The sequence below is a fragment of the Corapipo altera genome, unplaced genomic scaffold (assembly GCF_003945725.1).
Source record: "Corapipo altera isolate COAL_440 unplaced genomic scaffold, ASM394572v1 23, whole genome shotgun sequence".
Classification (NCBI taxonomy): Eukaryota; Metazoa; Chordata; class Aves; order Passeriformes; family Pipridae; genus Corapipo; species Corapipo altera.
In genome coordinates, this window is record NW_020884878.1 from 19,114,518 (window position 1) to 19,128,421 (window position 13,904).

Sequence of the window (13,904 nt, forward strand, 5' to 3'; positions counted from 1 at the left end):
GCGGAAGGGCGCGGGGGGCTGATGCCGGGCGAGGAGAGGTGATGGATATTCCCGTGTAGCGCCCGCGGGGGCGGTGCTCTCCCGGACGGTCCGGCGGGTCCGATGGCGGGAGGCAGCGTCAGCGCGGGGGGGCGCCAGGACCGGCGGCCGGTGAGGAGGGACCGGACAGGCCGGGCTGGGGGCCCCTCCGCGGCCAGGGCGGGACGCGGCGGAGGGGAGGTGGAGTGGGGTGGGAACCCCCGAGCTCACTGCCGGCCCCCGCGTGTCCCTCCGTTGCAGGGCTGTCCCCCGGCTGGACGGGCTGTTCCTGCGGCGGTTCCTGCGGCTGCTGGCCGTGCTCTTCCCCGGGTGGCCCTCCGCGAGCGCCCTCATGTTCCTGACTCTGCTCGGTGTCGCCTTGCTGGGTGAGCCGGGGTGGTGGGGATGGGGGGGCGGCATCCCACGGCTGCTCCCCGTGCTCCCCTGCTTGGCCTTGTCAACGCTGTCCTTCAATTTCTTCCTGTACTCACCTCCCTCCTCCAGAGCAGCTGGTTATTTACCAGGTCGGCGTCATCCCCAGCCAGTACTATGAGGTCCTAGGGAACAAAGATTTCTCCGGGTTCAAAACACTGACTGCCGTTGCCGTGACTCTGATCATAGTGAACTCCACGGTAAGACCAGAGGCTCAAAATGTCTTGGGAGAGGAAGGGAAAGTTGCCCTTGGCTCCCGTCATGATTCTGGTCACAGAGGATCTAAGTCTGCCCATGTCCAGCTAGGTAGCTATGTGTGAGATGGATCACTAGTAGAAACTGCTAGTTTTTATTTCATTTTGGGAAATGCTTGTTATTCTCACTTGCATCTTCCTGTCTTTCTCTTTGCCCTCATTCCAGCTAAAAAGCTTCGACCAGTTTATCTGCAACATGATGTACGTGAACTGGAGGAAATCCCTCACTGAATACCTCCACAGCTGCTACTTCCAAGGCCAGGTCTACTACAGCCTGCATGTGCTGCGTGAGGACATCGATAATCCGTAGGCTGCCTGCGGCTTTTTTCAGTATCTTGCTTGGCTTCTGGACTGCTGTGCACCTTTTCCTGGCTTCTCTGTGTCTCTGGCTAGGGGCTTGAGCCCTAGAAGCTTTTACCTTTTAGGCGCAAATACCCTCTTCTGCTCTGGTGGTACCTGTTGCTGGGAACTCCTGTGACTGCTGGTCATGATGGTTTTAGGGGTAGGATGTTTCAGTTGCAAGGAATATGGATATCAATCAGAACAGGCACCTACTTCTAGTATAAAACATGCTGTCTGCAAACTCAACCCTTAGCACGCAGTGTGATGTTACAAAGGGCCTGGCTGAAGTCAGAGAGCAGTGCCTTTCTTACCTTCACACAGCCAGTGCTTCAGGACAGTCCCTGTTCTGTTTGAACTTCAACCACCAGAGTCTGCAGCTGAACACAGTTCTGTTCAGTTGGGGTTGTAGTGGTTTTGATAACCCTTGGGAGTAATGTCCAGGAAGGGCTTTGTTTTGCACTGTATGAGGGCTGCATTTCCCTTTTCCTGTTCCTAGGAAGGAAATGTCAGGAGTGACTCGAAATATGAGAGGAGGAGCATTCAGTCCCTCCCTGCTTATCCCAGCCCACCCCAACCGAAGTCCCTCTCCAATTTGCTTGGTGCGCTGTCCTGCTTACTGCAGAGCTGCTGATCTTCCTGGCCTGTGCAGCAAAGGTCGAACACCTCCCTTCCTCATAACTGCGTGTGGACCTTGGCCTTTCAGCCTGTCCTTGCACACAGGGCACTGCTGTTGTAGTTATACGGTTTGAAGAGTTAAAGATCCTACGTGAGACATCATGTGAGAAGTCACAGAATCACAGAATATTCTGAGGTAGAAGGGACGCACAAGGATCATTGAGTTCAACTCTTAAGTGAATGGCTCATGCAGGAATCGAACCCATGGTGTTATTAGCACCATGCTCTAACCAACTGGGGCAATCTCAAGGTAGAGGCTTTTTTCCCCCCTCCGGAATTTAAAGAAGTTATTATTAAATACTTGCTGAAAAACAAGAAATCAAAGGATAATGTTTTACAAACAGGTGTTTTGAGATTCCAGGCTTTGCTGTTCATTTCTGATGGTGTTTTGCAGTGGTAGTGGAGTTGCAAGGAGAGGTTAAAAATCCATGCACCAAGGCATGCATTGCTTCCCAGGGAGTGTAGTGCATTGACCATAGCCTGCATACCTGTCTTTTTCCTTGGAGGTGGAGGGGAAGTGGAGGACAGAGGCCCCTCACTACATGATTATTCTGCTCAGGTTTATTTTTAACCAGGGAATGTGTTCACACTGTGCAGTGAAATGCAGGAGATAACTGGGTCACTCTGCTCTGCAGCAATAGAGCCAGCTCTCTTGACCTTAGCAGACCAAATGTGTGAGATTACTACAGAGTATTTCTCATTAACACCTTGCTTCTGCTCCAACATCCAGTCTTATTGTTAAGTGTCTTTTTGGTGTCACTGGAAAAATTCTCTCAGCTTGCAATTTCTTGATGAGAATTTTTTCTCTGCACCTTAGAGAGAATGAACTAGAGGGATGAAGAGACCTCCCATTATGCAGTGCAAACCAAGCTGAGTGTTAGATGCCTGGAGTCATCCATCTCAAAGGAATGAAGAGTGCGTTCTAAGTGACATACAAACACTTGCAGCACCTAACAGGGCATTTGAATTGATGTTTATGTGTTTTCATTACATGTTGCTTAATAGCTCGTAAAAAGCAATAGCCTCCCATGAGTCTGTAGAACAGCTTAAATTACAACTTTATGGGAACAATTGCAGTCTGAGGAGAAAGAAAAAATTATGACTGTAAGGTCAGTCACAGTGAGAGCTGCCCCAAACCTACATCCACTGCTGTTCCAGGGCTGCAAAAGATTTGAGATGAAAGTCATTGTAGTTGTATCTGCACTGAGAATAACCAGGGGTCCAGCCTTGCTCTTTATTCTGGTCTCCAACGTTCACAGTCATGTTCTTTCCACTTGGGCATAGCACAGCAGGCTGAAGTCCTTGTCTGTGTACTCTGGGCAGATGAGGTGCTGAGGGAGTAAATATGTTGAAATTCTTCTAGTTACCCCAAGTGCAACTCCTACTCAGCAGTGCGATAGGTGGGACTCGAAGGTCTGTCACCCGTGTGCCTGCTGCCAATGAGGTGAGAAGAGTTGGTGTACTGCTGCCTGCTCTTGGGAGCTAGGGCAAGTGGAAGCACTTTCTTCCTTGCAGTAAAAGGACCAGCTACTGTGGAAGTGTGGCTTTGATGGAAGTGTTTGCAAATATGCAACAGTTGACAAAGGCCTGGCCTGTGCCGTAGCCAGTCCTGATGGCTCTGATGCCTGAGATGCAGGACCAGTACTGAAGGTCTGGGGGAGAGTCAGCAGTGTTTTGTAGTTTGGGGGTTGTTCCAGGAGAGGAGTAAAGGACAAGAATGCAGAGACCTTTAGCACAGAGTTGAGCAATGTTGTTGAAAGTGAAACAAAGGATTAATACAAGGAACAGGGTGAGAGTAACAGCAAGAGCTGTTCTTCCTGGGTGACAGGGAGGCCCTCTTAGTTTGGTCCTGCTGGGCCATGGAAATGGTCTTCTATGGGGGAGCAGAAGTCACAGCTGCAGGTCCCTCCCAGGCAGGGTTGTTCACCTCACCCTGTCCTAAGTTCCCACAGTGAAACAGTCTGGCTTGTTCCCTTTTAGGGGTTTAGTACTGGTTCTTGAATCTAGGCTTTAACAGTGTCCATGGCTCTTTGTGTTGAGCAGGGACCAGCGCATCAGCCAGGATGTGGAGAGGTTCTGCAGGCAGCTCAGCTCCATGGCCAGCAAGCTTGTCATCTCACCTTTCACGCTGGCCTACTACACACACCAGTGCTTTCACAGGTAAGGATGCATCCTGGCCATACTTTCATGTCTCTATCCTATGCTCTTTTTTGAAGCCTGGCACCCATGTTACAACTCCCCAGATGGACGTTTGTACACACAGGTGAGTGGTCTCTGTACTCCAATGGGAATTCTGCCTTAGGGATACTGGGGTGTGCAGTGTTGGCTCCCAAACGTCTGTGAAAGCCAAGAGAGGTCAAGGCTGAGGTCTCTGATTTCTTGAGACCAATGATGCAGGAATGTCCTTTTGCTTGGATTGTTAGCTGACCTCTCTTTCTCCTTCTCTGTAGCACAGGCTGGCTAGGCCCGGTGAGCATCTTTGGATATTTTGTCATTGGGACGATTGCAAACAAACTATTGATGAGCCCAATTGTGTCTAAACTTGTGCAGCAGGAAAAACTGGAGGGCGATTTCAGGTGAGTCGCAGCTGAGCAGTGTTTTCACTGTTTCTTGGCAGCTCCTGTGAAAGCTACATTTTTGTCCCCATTCAGTGCTATGTGTGCAGCTGCTTCTCTTGTCTGTGACTTTCCCCCCACTCAGAGAAACCTACCTGTGCAATCATGCTCCAAAGTCCGTGTACTGATGGACACTGCCCTTTGTCATGGCAGGCAGTGCCCTTGGTTCAGTCTCCCAGCTCAGTCTTCAGGCTGTTTGCCTGGTCATTGCTGATGCCTCTGCTATGGGTGTGTTGAAGAAAACTGCATGTGCAGCTTCACTGGGTGCAGATGCAAGTTCAGCGAACTGCATCTGCTGACAGAAATCAGGTTTTTGCTTCACCACCACTTTCATTAAGTTCCCAAAACATCACAGTCTTTCCATATGCTCTGTAACTCACCTACTCCCCTTTTCTTTGCAGGGTTGACTGGGTTTGTGGCAGGGGCTTTGCAGCTTTCCCCAGGGCTCAGGGTATTCAAGGACAGCAGCAGAAACTGGTGTGGCACAGGGAACCTAGACCAGGGCAGTTAGTTGTGGTGATTCTGTATGGTCAAGATGCTGGACTAGCAGCGAACAGGAGGACCAAGGGCTAAGAAGTTGTGAGCAGAGAGCAGGATACCAAACAAATGCACCATTGAGCTGGTCCAGAATGATGTCACCATGTGCTAAGCCTTGGTCTCTGGTGCCTTTTTGAGCCTGTTGAGTGCTTCTGTCAGGAACTGCCTCAGATCAGTGCTCTGACAGATGTAAGATGAGTTTCCTCTAGCAGGGGGTTTGGCTACATAATTCACTGAGTATTTGTTTACCATTATGATGTTTTTCTTGGTTATCCAGGTTCAAGCACATGCAGATTCGTGTCAATGCAGAACCAGCTGCTTTCTACAGGTTAGTAGTGTTCATTTCTTTATATCCTCATAAGGATCATCTCAGTTCAGGGCATCTTTGTTGTATTTATGTGTCCCACAGGATCCCAAGTCCTGTTGCTGCAGCCAGAGCTTTCTGTCCCCTCCTTTCCACTGTAGCGTCATACAGCCCTGACATGGTGTTCTTTGCATTCTGTGCATCATTTGCAGAAATAATCCACAAAAACTGGAGACAGTTATTTTCCTTCTGCCTCCATTCTGACATCCCTAGAGGCCAGATACAGATTTGGTGCTGACTTAGAGACAACTGCTGATGTTTTGCCAGGTCCTTACCTGGAAGATTGATCGAGGTCTTATCGCATCTTGTTCCTCTGGGAACTTGTTACATGTTGCTAACATCCTGCTGTTGCTAACCTGCATTGCTTCTGTGGGTGTGCTAGCTGCTGCCTGGCCAGCTTACCTCTGCTTGCTCCTCTTGGTCAGTCTGTGCTCTGACCCTCCCTGTGCTGTACTGCTGCTCTGAATTTGCTCAGTGCCATTTGCCCCAGAGCTGAGCACACAACTGGAAGCCCAGCAGCACCTCCTTGCTTAGTGATGCCCTGAAGTCTGCTGAACTGCTGCTTTGTTCACAGAAATGTCGAGAACCCAGGAAAAGAGCCGTGATTTTCCTGTAGCTTGTTTTGGGGTGGCAGGAGGTTGTTGCTTCTCTCTTGTCACAAGTCTGCCCTTGCCCTGTGTGTTGTGAAATTGCACTTCTTCCAGGAATTTAAGCAAGTAGCAGCTGTCATCTCTCTGGTCTTCCCTGCCTGTGATCTATATTTGTCTCCTTCCTGCTGTAATGACTGGGCATTTCAAGTGTTGTAGTGCTGTCTCCAAAGTGGTTTGATTCAAAATCACTGCTTTCATAAAGATTTGTATTGACAGGTATGAAACTGATTTAAATAACTGAAATCAATCTTGGTTTGCATTGGCAAGTCTGAGTTATCTCTTTGTGGACTGGTTGATTCCTACTGGTTGATTAGAATTTTTTGTAACGGAGAAGATGCTCTAATTGCATACCCTTATTTAAGCTGCAGTACTTTTTCTCACAATTTTGGATTGTTTTATTCTGTTACTAAGTAGAAAATGGAAAGTGAATTATACCAGAAAACAGTGTCCTACTTCAATACAATCTGTTAGTAGGAAAGGTTGACTTTGTGAGAAACTAGAATTAAATTGAAATGCACAAAACCAGGCATTTTCATGGTATTCATCTTAATTAAAAATAAAGGAATTTTTTAAAAGGTTGCATTCTTAGAGTCCTGCAAGAGGATGAGCATGAAACAAGTGGCTGGTTTTGACTGCTCAACTTCTCTAGCTGTTAAACCTTGTCCTCTTGCACCTGCCTGACCACTGTTTTGGTAAAGGAAGAAACAAAAGCTGAGACTGTTGCTTTTTTACTTTTTTTGTTTCTAAGCCTTTGGCAAACTTGCTTTAAAAGTGAAGTGAGTGGAAGGAAAAGAGGAAACCAATACAGGAATCTCTCTTCCTCTACAACAGAAATAATAGCTCTGGTCCTTGGTGCCTTGCTTGCCTTTAACTCCTTGTGTCCAAGGTTTTGTCCTCTCTGAATACATGGACAGCAAAGATTGCTGTCAGTAGTTCAGTAGTTACCCGAACTGGGTTGTAGGACAATAAAGCCAAATTGAATTCTAGCCAGATGCATTTTTGAGAAAGAGAATGTCTTTTTCTAAGAGCTGAGAATCTTCAGAAATGAGACTTAAAAAATCTTAATTTAGATGTTTTTGTGCAACTTCTGGCCTTATCTAGTCAGGCCCTTCTCTTGCATGGACTGTGATGGGAGTGTGGGTATGTACTGAGCACAGGCCTGTGTTAGATGTCAGGGGCAATATCTGCCGTGGCTATATCTCTGGAGTGAGATGTGGAGCTCTCTGCATTTTGCCACCTGAGGGCAGCCCAGGCCTTGCAAAACAGCAGAAGGAGCTGCCGCACTTGCTGAAGGTGGTGGTTTAGGGCTGAGATGTCTCCTTGCTACTGGCTCAGCCTGGCCATGGGAGCATCACTGCAAAATTGACTGGTGGGTGACCTGATGGAGATAGCCCTGGAAAGGGGGAGTTGTGGGGCTGGGGTCACCCCCACTGCCAGCTGCATTGCTCAGAACTTGTCTTTGACCCACTCCTGTGAAGTGGGAAATAGGAAGAGGTGACCTGGGGCTGCTGGCCATGTAGGCTGTGTGGGCTTATTATCACCTCCTGGACTCCCCTCTGCCCTCTCCTTTATGGCTCTAGCTGTGTAGCGGTTCCATCCCAGTCTTCCACCCAGGCTCTGCTTGGGAAATGTGTTTAACCTGGGGTGTGCATTGCTCCGGGCTGGGGCCTTGCAGACAGTGACCCTCCTCCTGTTTGCAATAGCAGCATCCACAGGCTCTGGGAGAGATTTGCAAGACTGCTTGTTTCAGCCAGTTTCTTGATGATGCTCTTCAGGAAGGTGCTCTTGGCTGTTCAGTTCCTGCTCAATGAAGAGCTTGTTACTTGGAAGTTAAGGTGCCAGACTTGTTCCAAGCATCCGTTTTAAAGCCCATGGGTCCTGGGATGTCTGTTGCAATCTTATTTTACAGGGCTGGGCGAGTGGAGCACATGCGCACGGACCGGAGGCTGCAGAGCCTGCTGCAGACCCAGAGAGAGCTGATAGGCAAGGAGCTGTGGCTATACAGTGAGTGGGCAGTTTGAGGGGTGAAGTGGGGTGTGTGCTAGCTCCATTGTGGTGGTCCACAGGCACAGGAACTCTACTGGTAGAGCACTTGGGTGGGTGCTGTGTTTTCCTCTCCTGCCTCTTGCTGGTTCATGAAAGCCCTGAGGGTGAATAGAGGGTGTCTCCTGGAGTCCTAAATGGGAATCCTATTGTGTAAAAGCCTCATAAAGAGGCAGAGCTGTGGAGAACCCAGGAATCTGGCTTTCTGGGGGGCAGGTGTTCAAAGGCCAGGAAAAGAGGGAAAGGCTTAAGCTTTGGGGAAGGAGAAGATGGTGTATGTGGTTGGAAGCTGTGGAAACTTCTTTCCTATAGAGCATGTCCCTTAAGCATAGTTGTCCTCTGAAAATCTCCCTTCTCCTATTGTCAATGAGTCCAGGTTTTGGCTTTAAATGACCACTATAAAGACAGCTCTTCCTCATCTCAGAAGCATAGTGAGCTTCTGAGCAATGTGTGGGAGGGAGAGCCCTGAACAGAGGTGTCTGTGGGAATTTGGGGTCTTAAGTCTTTCTGCCTGTTGTGTGCTCCAAGATACACTTCATGGAAAACCATCTCAACCCAGAGCTTCCTTTTTGCAATCCCTCCTGTTTACTGTGAGTCAGCCTGACCCTGAAACATAGAAACAAGCAGGCAAAGTGACTTTTGCCCCATAGTGGTTCCTGAGCTGTATGTCTGTTCAGGAGGTTTCTCTGTTCAGGAGTCTGCCCCAAAGTGCTCTTTGCTTGGCAAATGAATTTTCACCCTAGTGCTTGTGCCGTCCTGTGAAATGAGTTCTTCTGCTCTGGTGCATCATAAAGGGCTGAGACAAAAACATGCGTATTCCTCTGGCTGGGCTCATGGACCACATTTGAGCCTGGCTGGGACAGAAGTTCCTACTCTAACTCTTTATCTTCTCTCAATGTGTTTCTGCCCAGTTGGGATCAACACCTTTGACTATCTGGGTAGCATCCTGAGCTACGTGGTCATTGCCATTCCCATTTTTTCTGGGGTCTACAGTGACCTGAGTCCAACAGAGCTCAGTGCCCTCGTCAGCAAGGTGAGTTAAGGGTTATATCCCATTGTGGATGGTGAGCAGGCACTCAGGATGGAGGTTTCATATGGGGCTGGTGGCCCTGGGGCTGGATAGTCATGTATCACTTGACCTTCAGGTTAGACTGTCCCTAGCCATGGTGTCATGGAAATAGGAGCTTGTAGCCAGCTGGTATATGATTAACCTGTCAAGGTCACATCTACATAAGTGTTTACTGGCTCAGACCTGAGTGTCTAAAAAATAGCAAGATCAGAAAGTCTCTGGCTTTCAGCAGTGTGGGGGGATTGTGCTCAGTGCTGCAGGTCTGCCCGTGGTGACCACAGCCACCAGCGAGGCTGACCTGGCTTGCATTTGCCTTCCTGACCTGACTCTTTACCAGATACTCAAAACTGGCTTCTGACAGAGAATGCAGAGCTAAAAATAGCTAAGTGAACACTACTGGCTGAAACACCCTCTTCTGAGCCATATACGGTGCTGGTGGCATGGATCTGCGTGACTTAGGGCAAGTGTGCTGGACCCTGGGCTGGCCAGCAGGCACTCTGCAAATACCATCCCTGGGTGGCAGGACATGTGTCCACCTGGCAAGAACTGCTGCACTGAGCAAGGAAGCCCTGTTCCTTTCAACTGTGGTCATCTTCTCCTTCACTCCCACCACCATGCGTGACTTCACAGCCTCTCATTGATCTTGCAAAGTCAGCTGACATGGCCAAATATGAGGACTCCTTGGCTGCCTCCTTGCAGTCTTGAAGTAAGAGACAGCACCCCAGCTCAGCACTGACCCTTACTCTGGCATGTGATTTCTCCCCAGAATGCTTTTGTTTCCATCTACCTCATTGGCTGCTTCAGCCAGCTCATAGATCTCTCCAGCACTGTGACCGATGTAGCTGGCTACACACACAGGTGAGCTTCTCTGTCAGCACATCTCTGGGAGAAAGGGAAGTGCAGGACAAGACTCTGCCCATGTCTGTGCTAAAAAAATGAGAAAAAATTGCTTGTGTGCAAACATGAGCACGTTTGGATATTGTGAGGAGGCTGCTGGAGTTGTCCATAGCATTCATGCAACCTCTTGTTTGTCTAGGATTGGTGAACTGCAGGAGACCTTGCTGAGCCTTGGCAGAAAAAAAAATGGTAACTACTCGGAAGCCAAAACAAGCTGGGATTTGGACGGGTGAGTCTCCTCTCAGCAACTGGCTGACTTACAGCTTACGTGCCAGAGTGTGAGGCTACCGTGGGATGGAGGTGGCCCCTGGTATCAGAATCTGTTGCACACGGTTGGAGCAGGCAGTGCTCACTGTGATTTGTTGTTCCTGGGGTGTGCGGGGCAAGGCTACTGTCACAGAGACACAGGAGGTCTAAGGTGTCTGATTTTTGACAATCTCAGTGTGGTCACTTACCCCCAGATCTCTCCTCCTTTGTCTTGGTGGTGGCCCAGCAGCCATTTTGGGGAGGACTCAGTGCCAAGGGACACAGCTTTCCTTCTGGACCAAGTGACACTTTCGGTGCCATCCTCTGGCAAGCTGCTCATCAAGGACTTGAGCCTCAGGATCTCACAAGGAAACAGTGTGATGATTGTGGGAAACACTGGTACAGGGAAGACATCTCTCCTGAGGGTCCTTGGAGGACTCTGGGAGAGCACGCAGGGTAAGGACTGCTACATGCTGCAGCCTTCTCTTTCTCAACCAAGGCTGCTCTGAGTTTGGAAGGCGGTCTTGTGAGGCCAGTGCCACCTTGTGATGGTGAATGTGTCACTGATCCACCGATTGGAGCCAGCCGTCTGTCACATTCTGTGGCTCTCATTGCTTTGTCCTGTGTTGCAAACACACTTTTGTGGGGATTTGTTGGCTACTTCATGGGACAGGACTACACAGGGGGCAGTGGGGAGTTGCTGGTATTGCAGGCTTGACTGAGTGTGTCTCTGTGCAGGGAGCATCAAGATGCTGACCTGCTTTGGCCCCCGGGGAGTGGTATTCCTACCACAGCGGCCCTTCTTCACTGACGGAAGCCTGCGTGAGCAGGTGAGCCCAGAGACTGTCTCTACTCTGGCCTCAGCTCTGCTCCCAGCTGTGGTCATGCCCTGTGAACCTATATGGTGCAGATAGGCCTGCAAGAGGGAGGATGCCTGTGGCTGCTCTTTCCCTCGTGCCTGAGTTCATTCCACCCCCTTTGCATATCTGAAGGACTGCGTCCAGCTCCCTCAACATGGTTTCTTTTGCTCTGTTAAACAGGTGATCTATCCCCTGAAGGAGATCTATCCAGTTTCAGGTATGTGGAAATTCATTAGAGCAATTAACCAACCCTGTGGTGTCGGCTCACTGTCCTGTACTCAGTGTAGCTTCTCCCCTGCCATGGCCCATCAAGAAGACTCATCTGTTTTGCTTTTGTTGCTTTGCTTTTCCCTATAAGATTTACGTTAGTGTACGTTAAGGTCAGCTCTGTGTACCCTCCCTTCTGGGAGGGAACATATTCACTTGATAAGAATTTACTCTCTTAGTACAATGAGAACAAGCTGGCCATGCTCTCTCTACCTGGTGTGCTAGACATGTTGCTGTTGGGATACATCTGATCTGTCTGGCACAGTCTGACTTTGGGCAAGCCATGTTTGTCTTCGTCTCATTTTCCATTCACCTCCATCTTTCACTGTTTCTCTTTCTCAAATGATATCCCAGGGCTTTGCATTCTCTTGAGGTCAGAATACATAGATCCTTTTTTCTTCCCTACCCTCTTCCCAAGTCAGACCACATGAGGTCTGCGTAGCTTGGAGATGTCCAGCAGTGTTATCTGCTGCTTTCAAACACTTGGGAGTCACAATCTTGCTGAGAGTAGCTACAGCCATCAGCTACTGTTGAGGCTGTTCAGCAGCTTCATAGAGGTCCATGGCAGATGCACAGCCCTTCTACTCAGGTTCCATAGATGCTGACTGTACCAGCTCAAATGTATGTTCTGCTCCACAGCTGATTCACCCTGAGGTTTTTCTCATCCCACATAGCGTCCTTTTGCCAGCTATTACCTGAGCCCTGTTTCCCTGACTCCACCACCCACAGTGTGCAGTCTCAGCTATAAGGGCAAAACTGGTAGGCAGGGCCTTGGCAATTGAAGCCTGGATCCTTGTGTTCTGGCTGTGTCCATCTGTGGCCATGGACTGACCCAAATGTCAGGTGTATCTGTGGAGCCACGCTACCTACTGGCATGCTGCTCACAGGCATGGTTAACATTTTTAAGGAAAGGTCAGTCTTTGAGGCTATCTGTGCCAAAGCTCAGGACCTGGTATAATTAAGGGATCAGGTCAGCTACACTGAATGTCAGAAAATCCTTCCCTTCTGCCCCACCGACTCCTCTGGGCAGCTGTGGCTTCAGCACACATTGCCCTTGCTTATGCTTTGCAGCTTTCTCCCCAGGGTCTGCAGATGATGAAAGAATTGTGCGATTCCTGGAGCTGGCTGGGCTGGTGAGTCACTGGTAGTGCTGCTGCCTTCTTTCCTGGTGCTGCCAGTGAAGGAAGAAGGGATGATTTTTTTGTGGCAGCACAGCATGACTGTGTGCTGGACTTATGTGGGGACATTGTAGCTGGGGCACGACTGTCTATGGGACAGGAAGAGGAGGAGGGATAAGGAGCAACTTCAGCTCAAGTGGGGAAAGCGAGACTAGCAGGAAAGGGGTGTTTATGCTCAGAGCCATGGGCTGACAGGGTTGGTGACTGTGTTCACAAGTCTGCTGTGCTCTCTGCAGACTGATTTGCTGGCAAGGGCTGGAGGACTGGATGAGCAGGTGGACTGGAACTGGTAAGGGAGCTCACTGTCTGCATGAATTTGACTGATTTCTTTGAGTGGGGAACACTTCTAAGCAGCATGGCGAGGGGCACAAGGGACATAGGGACAGTTGCTTGTTGATGTCTCTGATATCAGAAGCCATATAATTTTCAGCAAACAAGTTCTGTTTCTTGTGGGAGGTACTGAATTTTGACCCTGCTGCAGGTATGACATCCTGTCTCCAGGGGAGATGCAGAGACTCTCATTTGCACGGCTCTTCTACCTCCAGCCAAAATATGCGGGTGAGTGACTGACTACTAAAGAAAAGGGGAGGGGGGAAGGCAGGGCCCTGGTGCAAAGAGAAGCTGGTACAGAGACAGCTCATGAAATCTCTTGTTTGCTAGGAGCATGCTTCACCTTGGCCGTTATTTTAGCAGCATAGCGCACAGAGGATTCAGTTGTGAAAACATTTCATTATTTGTGTGGAGGATGGTAAATCAAGAACTGTACATAAGACATACTCTTCTTAGGGAATTAGTGATTAATGTTCTTCGTCCAGGTCCAATGGCATGCTCACCAGTTGCTATGTAAAGAAGCCTTTATGCTGGGGATGTGGTGGCAGCTGCCATATCTGAAGCTCACAAACATCTGTAGGGTCGTGGAAGCAATATGGGAAATTTAGCCATGACATGGCAAAAGAAGACAAGGACCAGTGAGAAACAGTCCTGAGAGATCACAGAAGCATCTGTGATTAGCTGATAGGGCCAATTCCTTAGTCTGTGCTGGGTGGGCTGTTGGAGGACTTGCCATGAGGGCCAGGGTGGATGTGGGTGAACAGAGCAGCCAGTGTCAGTAGCAGGCAGCCACAGGTAAGTACCTCTCTTTCCCCTGAAGCCTGCATCACAGCTTGGTGCTGTCTGGGCAAAAAGAACCTGTGGATTGCAAACTAAAAACTGTAGAGATGGTGTAAAATAAATTGAATTTTTCTGCTCCAGATCTGTAGTATTTACCCTTAACAGTCAGGAAGGTGCTGCAGGCCATCCTAGCAGCTCCACATGTGGTGTGCTGGAACAGTGCACTGGCTGCTGCTCAGCTTGGTGCTGTGGCACGTGGCTTGTCTTGAGAAGGTCATATCTCGGCTTTCTCACTGGGGGGATGAGGCAGTGGCTGGCAGCTGTTGAGGGAGAGGAATGAGGAGAAC

At 49.4% G+C, this 13,904-nt stretch overlaps 2 protein-coding genes across 10 annotated transcripts in view; one reads left to right on the forward strand and one right to left on the reverse strand.

Moving 5' to 3' along the window:
• Nucleotides 1–13,904, forward strand: part of ABCD4 (ATP binding cassette subfamily D member 4) — a 19,013-nt gene continuing 5,109 nt past the window's right edge. Inside the window, exons 1-17 of one of the 8 annotated variants that reach the window (XM_027638361.1) lie at nt 1–52; nt 277–404; nt 523–650; nt 871–1,010; nt 3,765–3,881; nt 4,172–4,297; nt 5,151–5,201; nt 7,797–7,891; nt 8,842–8,963; nt 9,766–9,857; nt 10,036–10,125; nt 10,390–10,598; nt 10,881–10,972; nt 11,183–11,219; nt 12,341–12,402; nt 12,684–12,736; nt 12,929–13,005. In XM_027638361.1, coding sequence (XP_027494162.1) covers nt 42–52; nt 277–404; nt 523–650; nt 871–1,010; nt 3,765–3,881; nt 4,172–4,297; nt 5,151–5,201; nt 7,797–7,891; nt 8,842–8,963; nt 9,766–9,857; nt 10,036–10,125; nt 10,390–10,598; nt 10,881–10,972; nt 11,183–11,219; nt 12,341–12,402; nt 12,684–12,736; nt 12,929–13,005 — 1,630 coding nt within the window. In that variant the 5' untranslated portion in view covers nt 1–41. Of the gene's footprint in view, nt 53–276; nt 405–522; nt 651–870; nt 1,011–3,764; nt 3,882–4,171; nt 4,298–5,150; nt 5,202–7,796; nt 7,892–8,841; nt 8,964–9,765; nt 9,858–10,035; nt 10,126–10,389; nt 10,599–10,880; nt 10,973–11,182; nt 11,220–12,340; nt 12,403–12,683; nt 12,737–12,928; nt 13,006–13,904 lie in introns of those variants that run through there. The other 7 variants (XM_027638356.1, XM_027638360.1, XM_027638357.1 and 4 more) reach the window with 7 other exon arrangements.
• Nucleotides 13,012–13,904, reverse strand: part of LOC113944804 (acetyl-coenzyme A synthetase 2-like, mitochondrial) — a 14,992-nt gene continuing 14,099 nt past the window's right edge. Inside the window, exons 15-16 of one of the 2 annotated variants that reach the window (XR_003526807.1) lie at nt 13,714–13,877; nt 13,012–13,635 (exon numbers count right to left, since the gene is read on the reverse strand). The gene's annotated coding sequence lies outside the window, so the exon portion shown is untranslated. Of the gene's footprint in view, nt 13,878–13,904 lie in introns of both variants that reach the window. The other variant, XR_003526806.1, reaches the window with a different exon arrangement.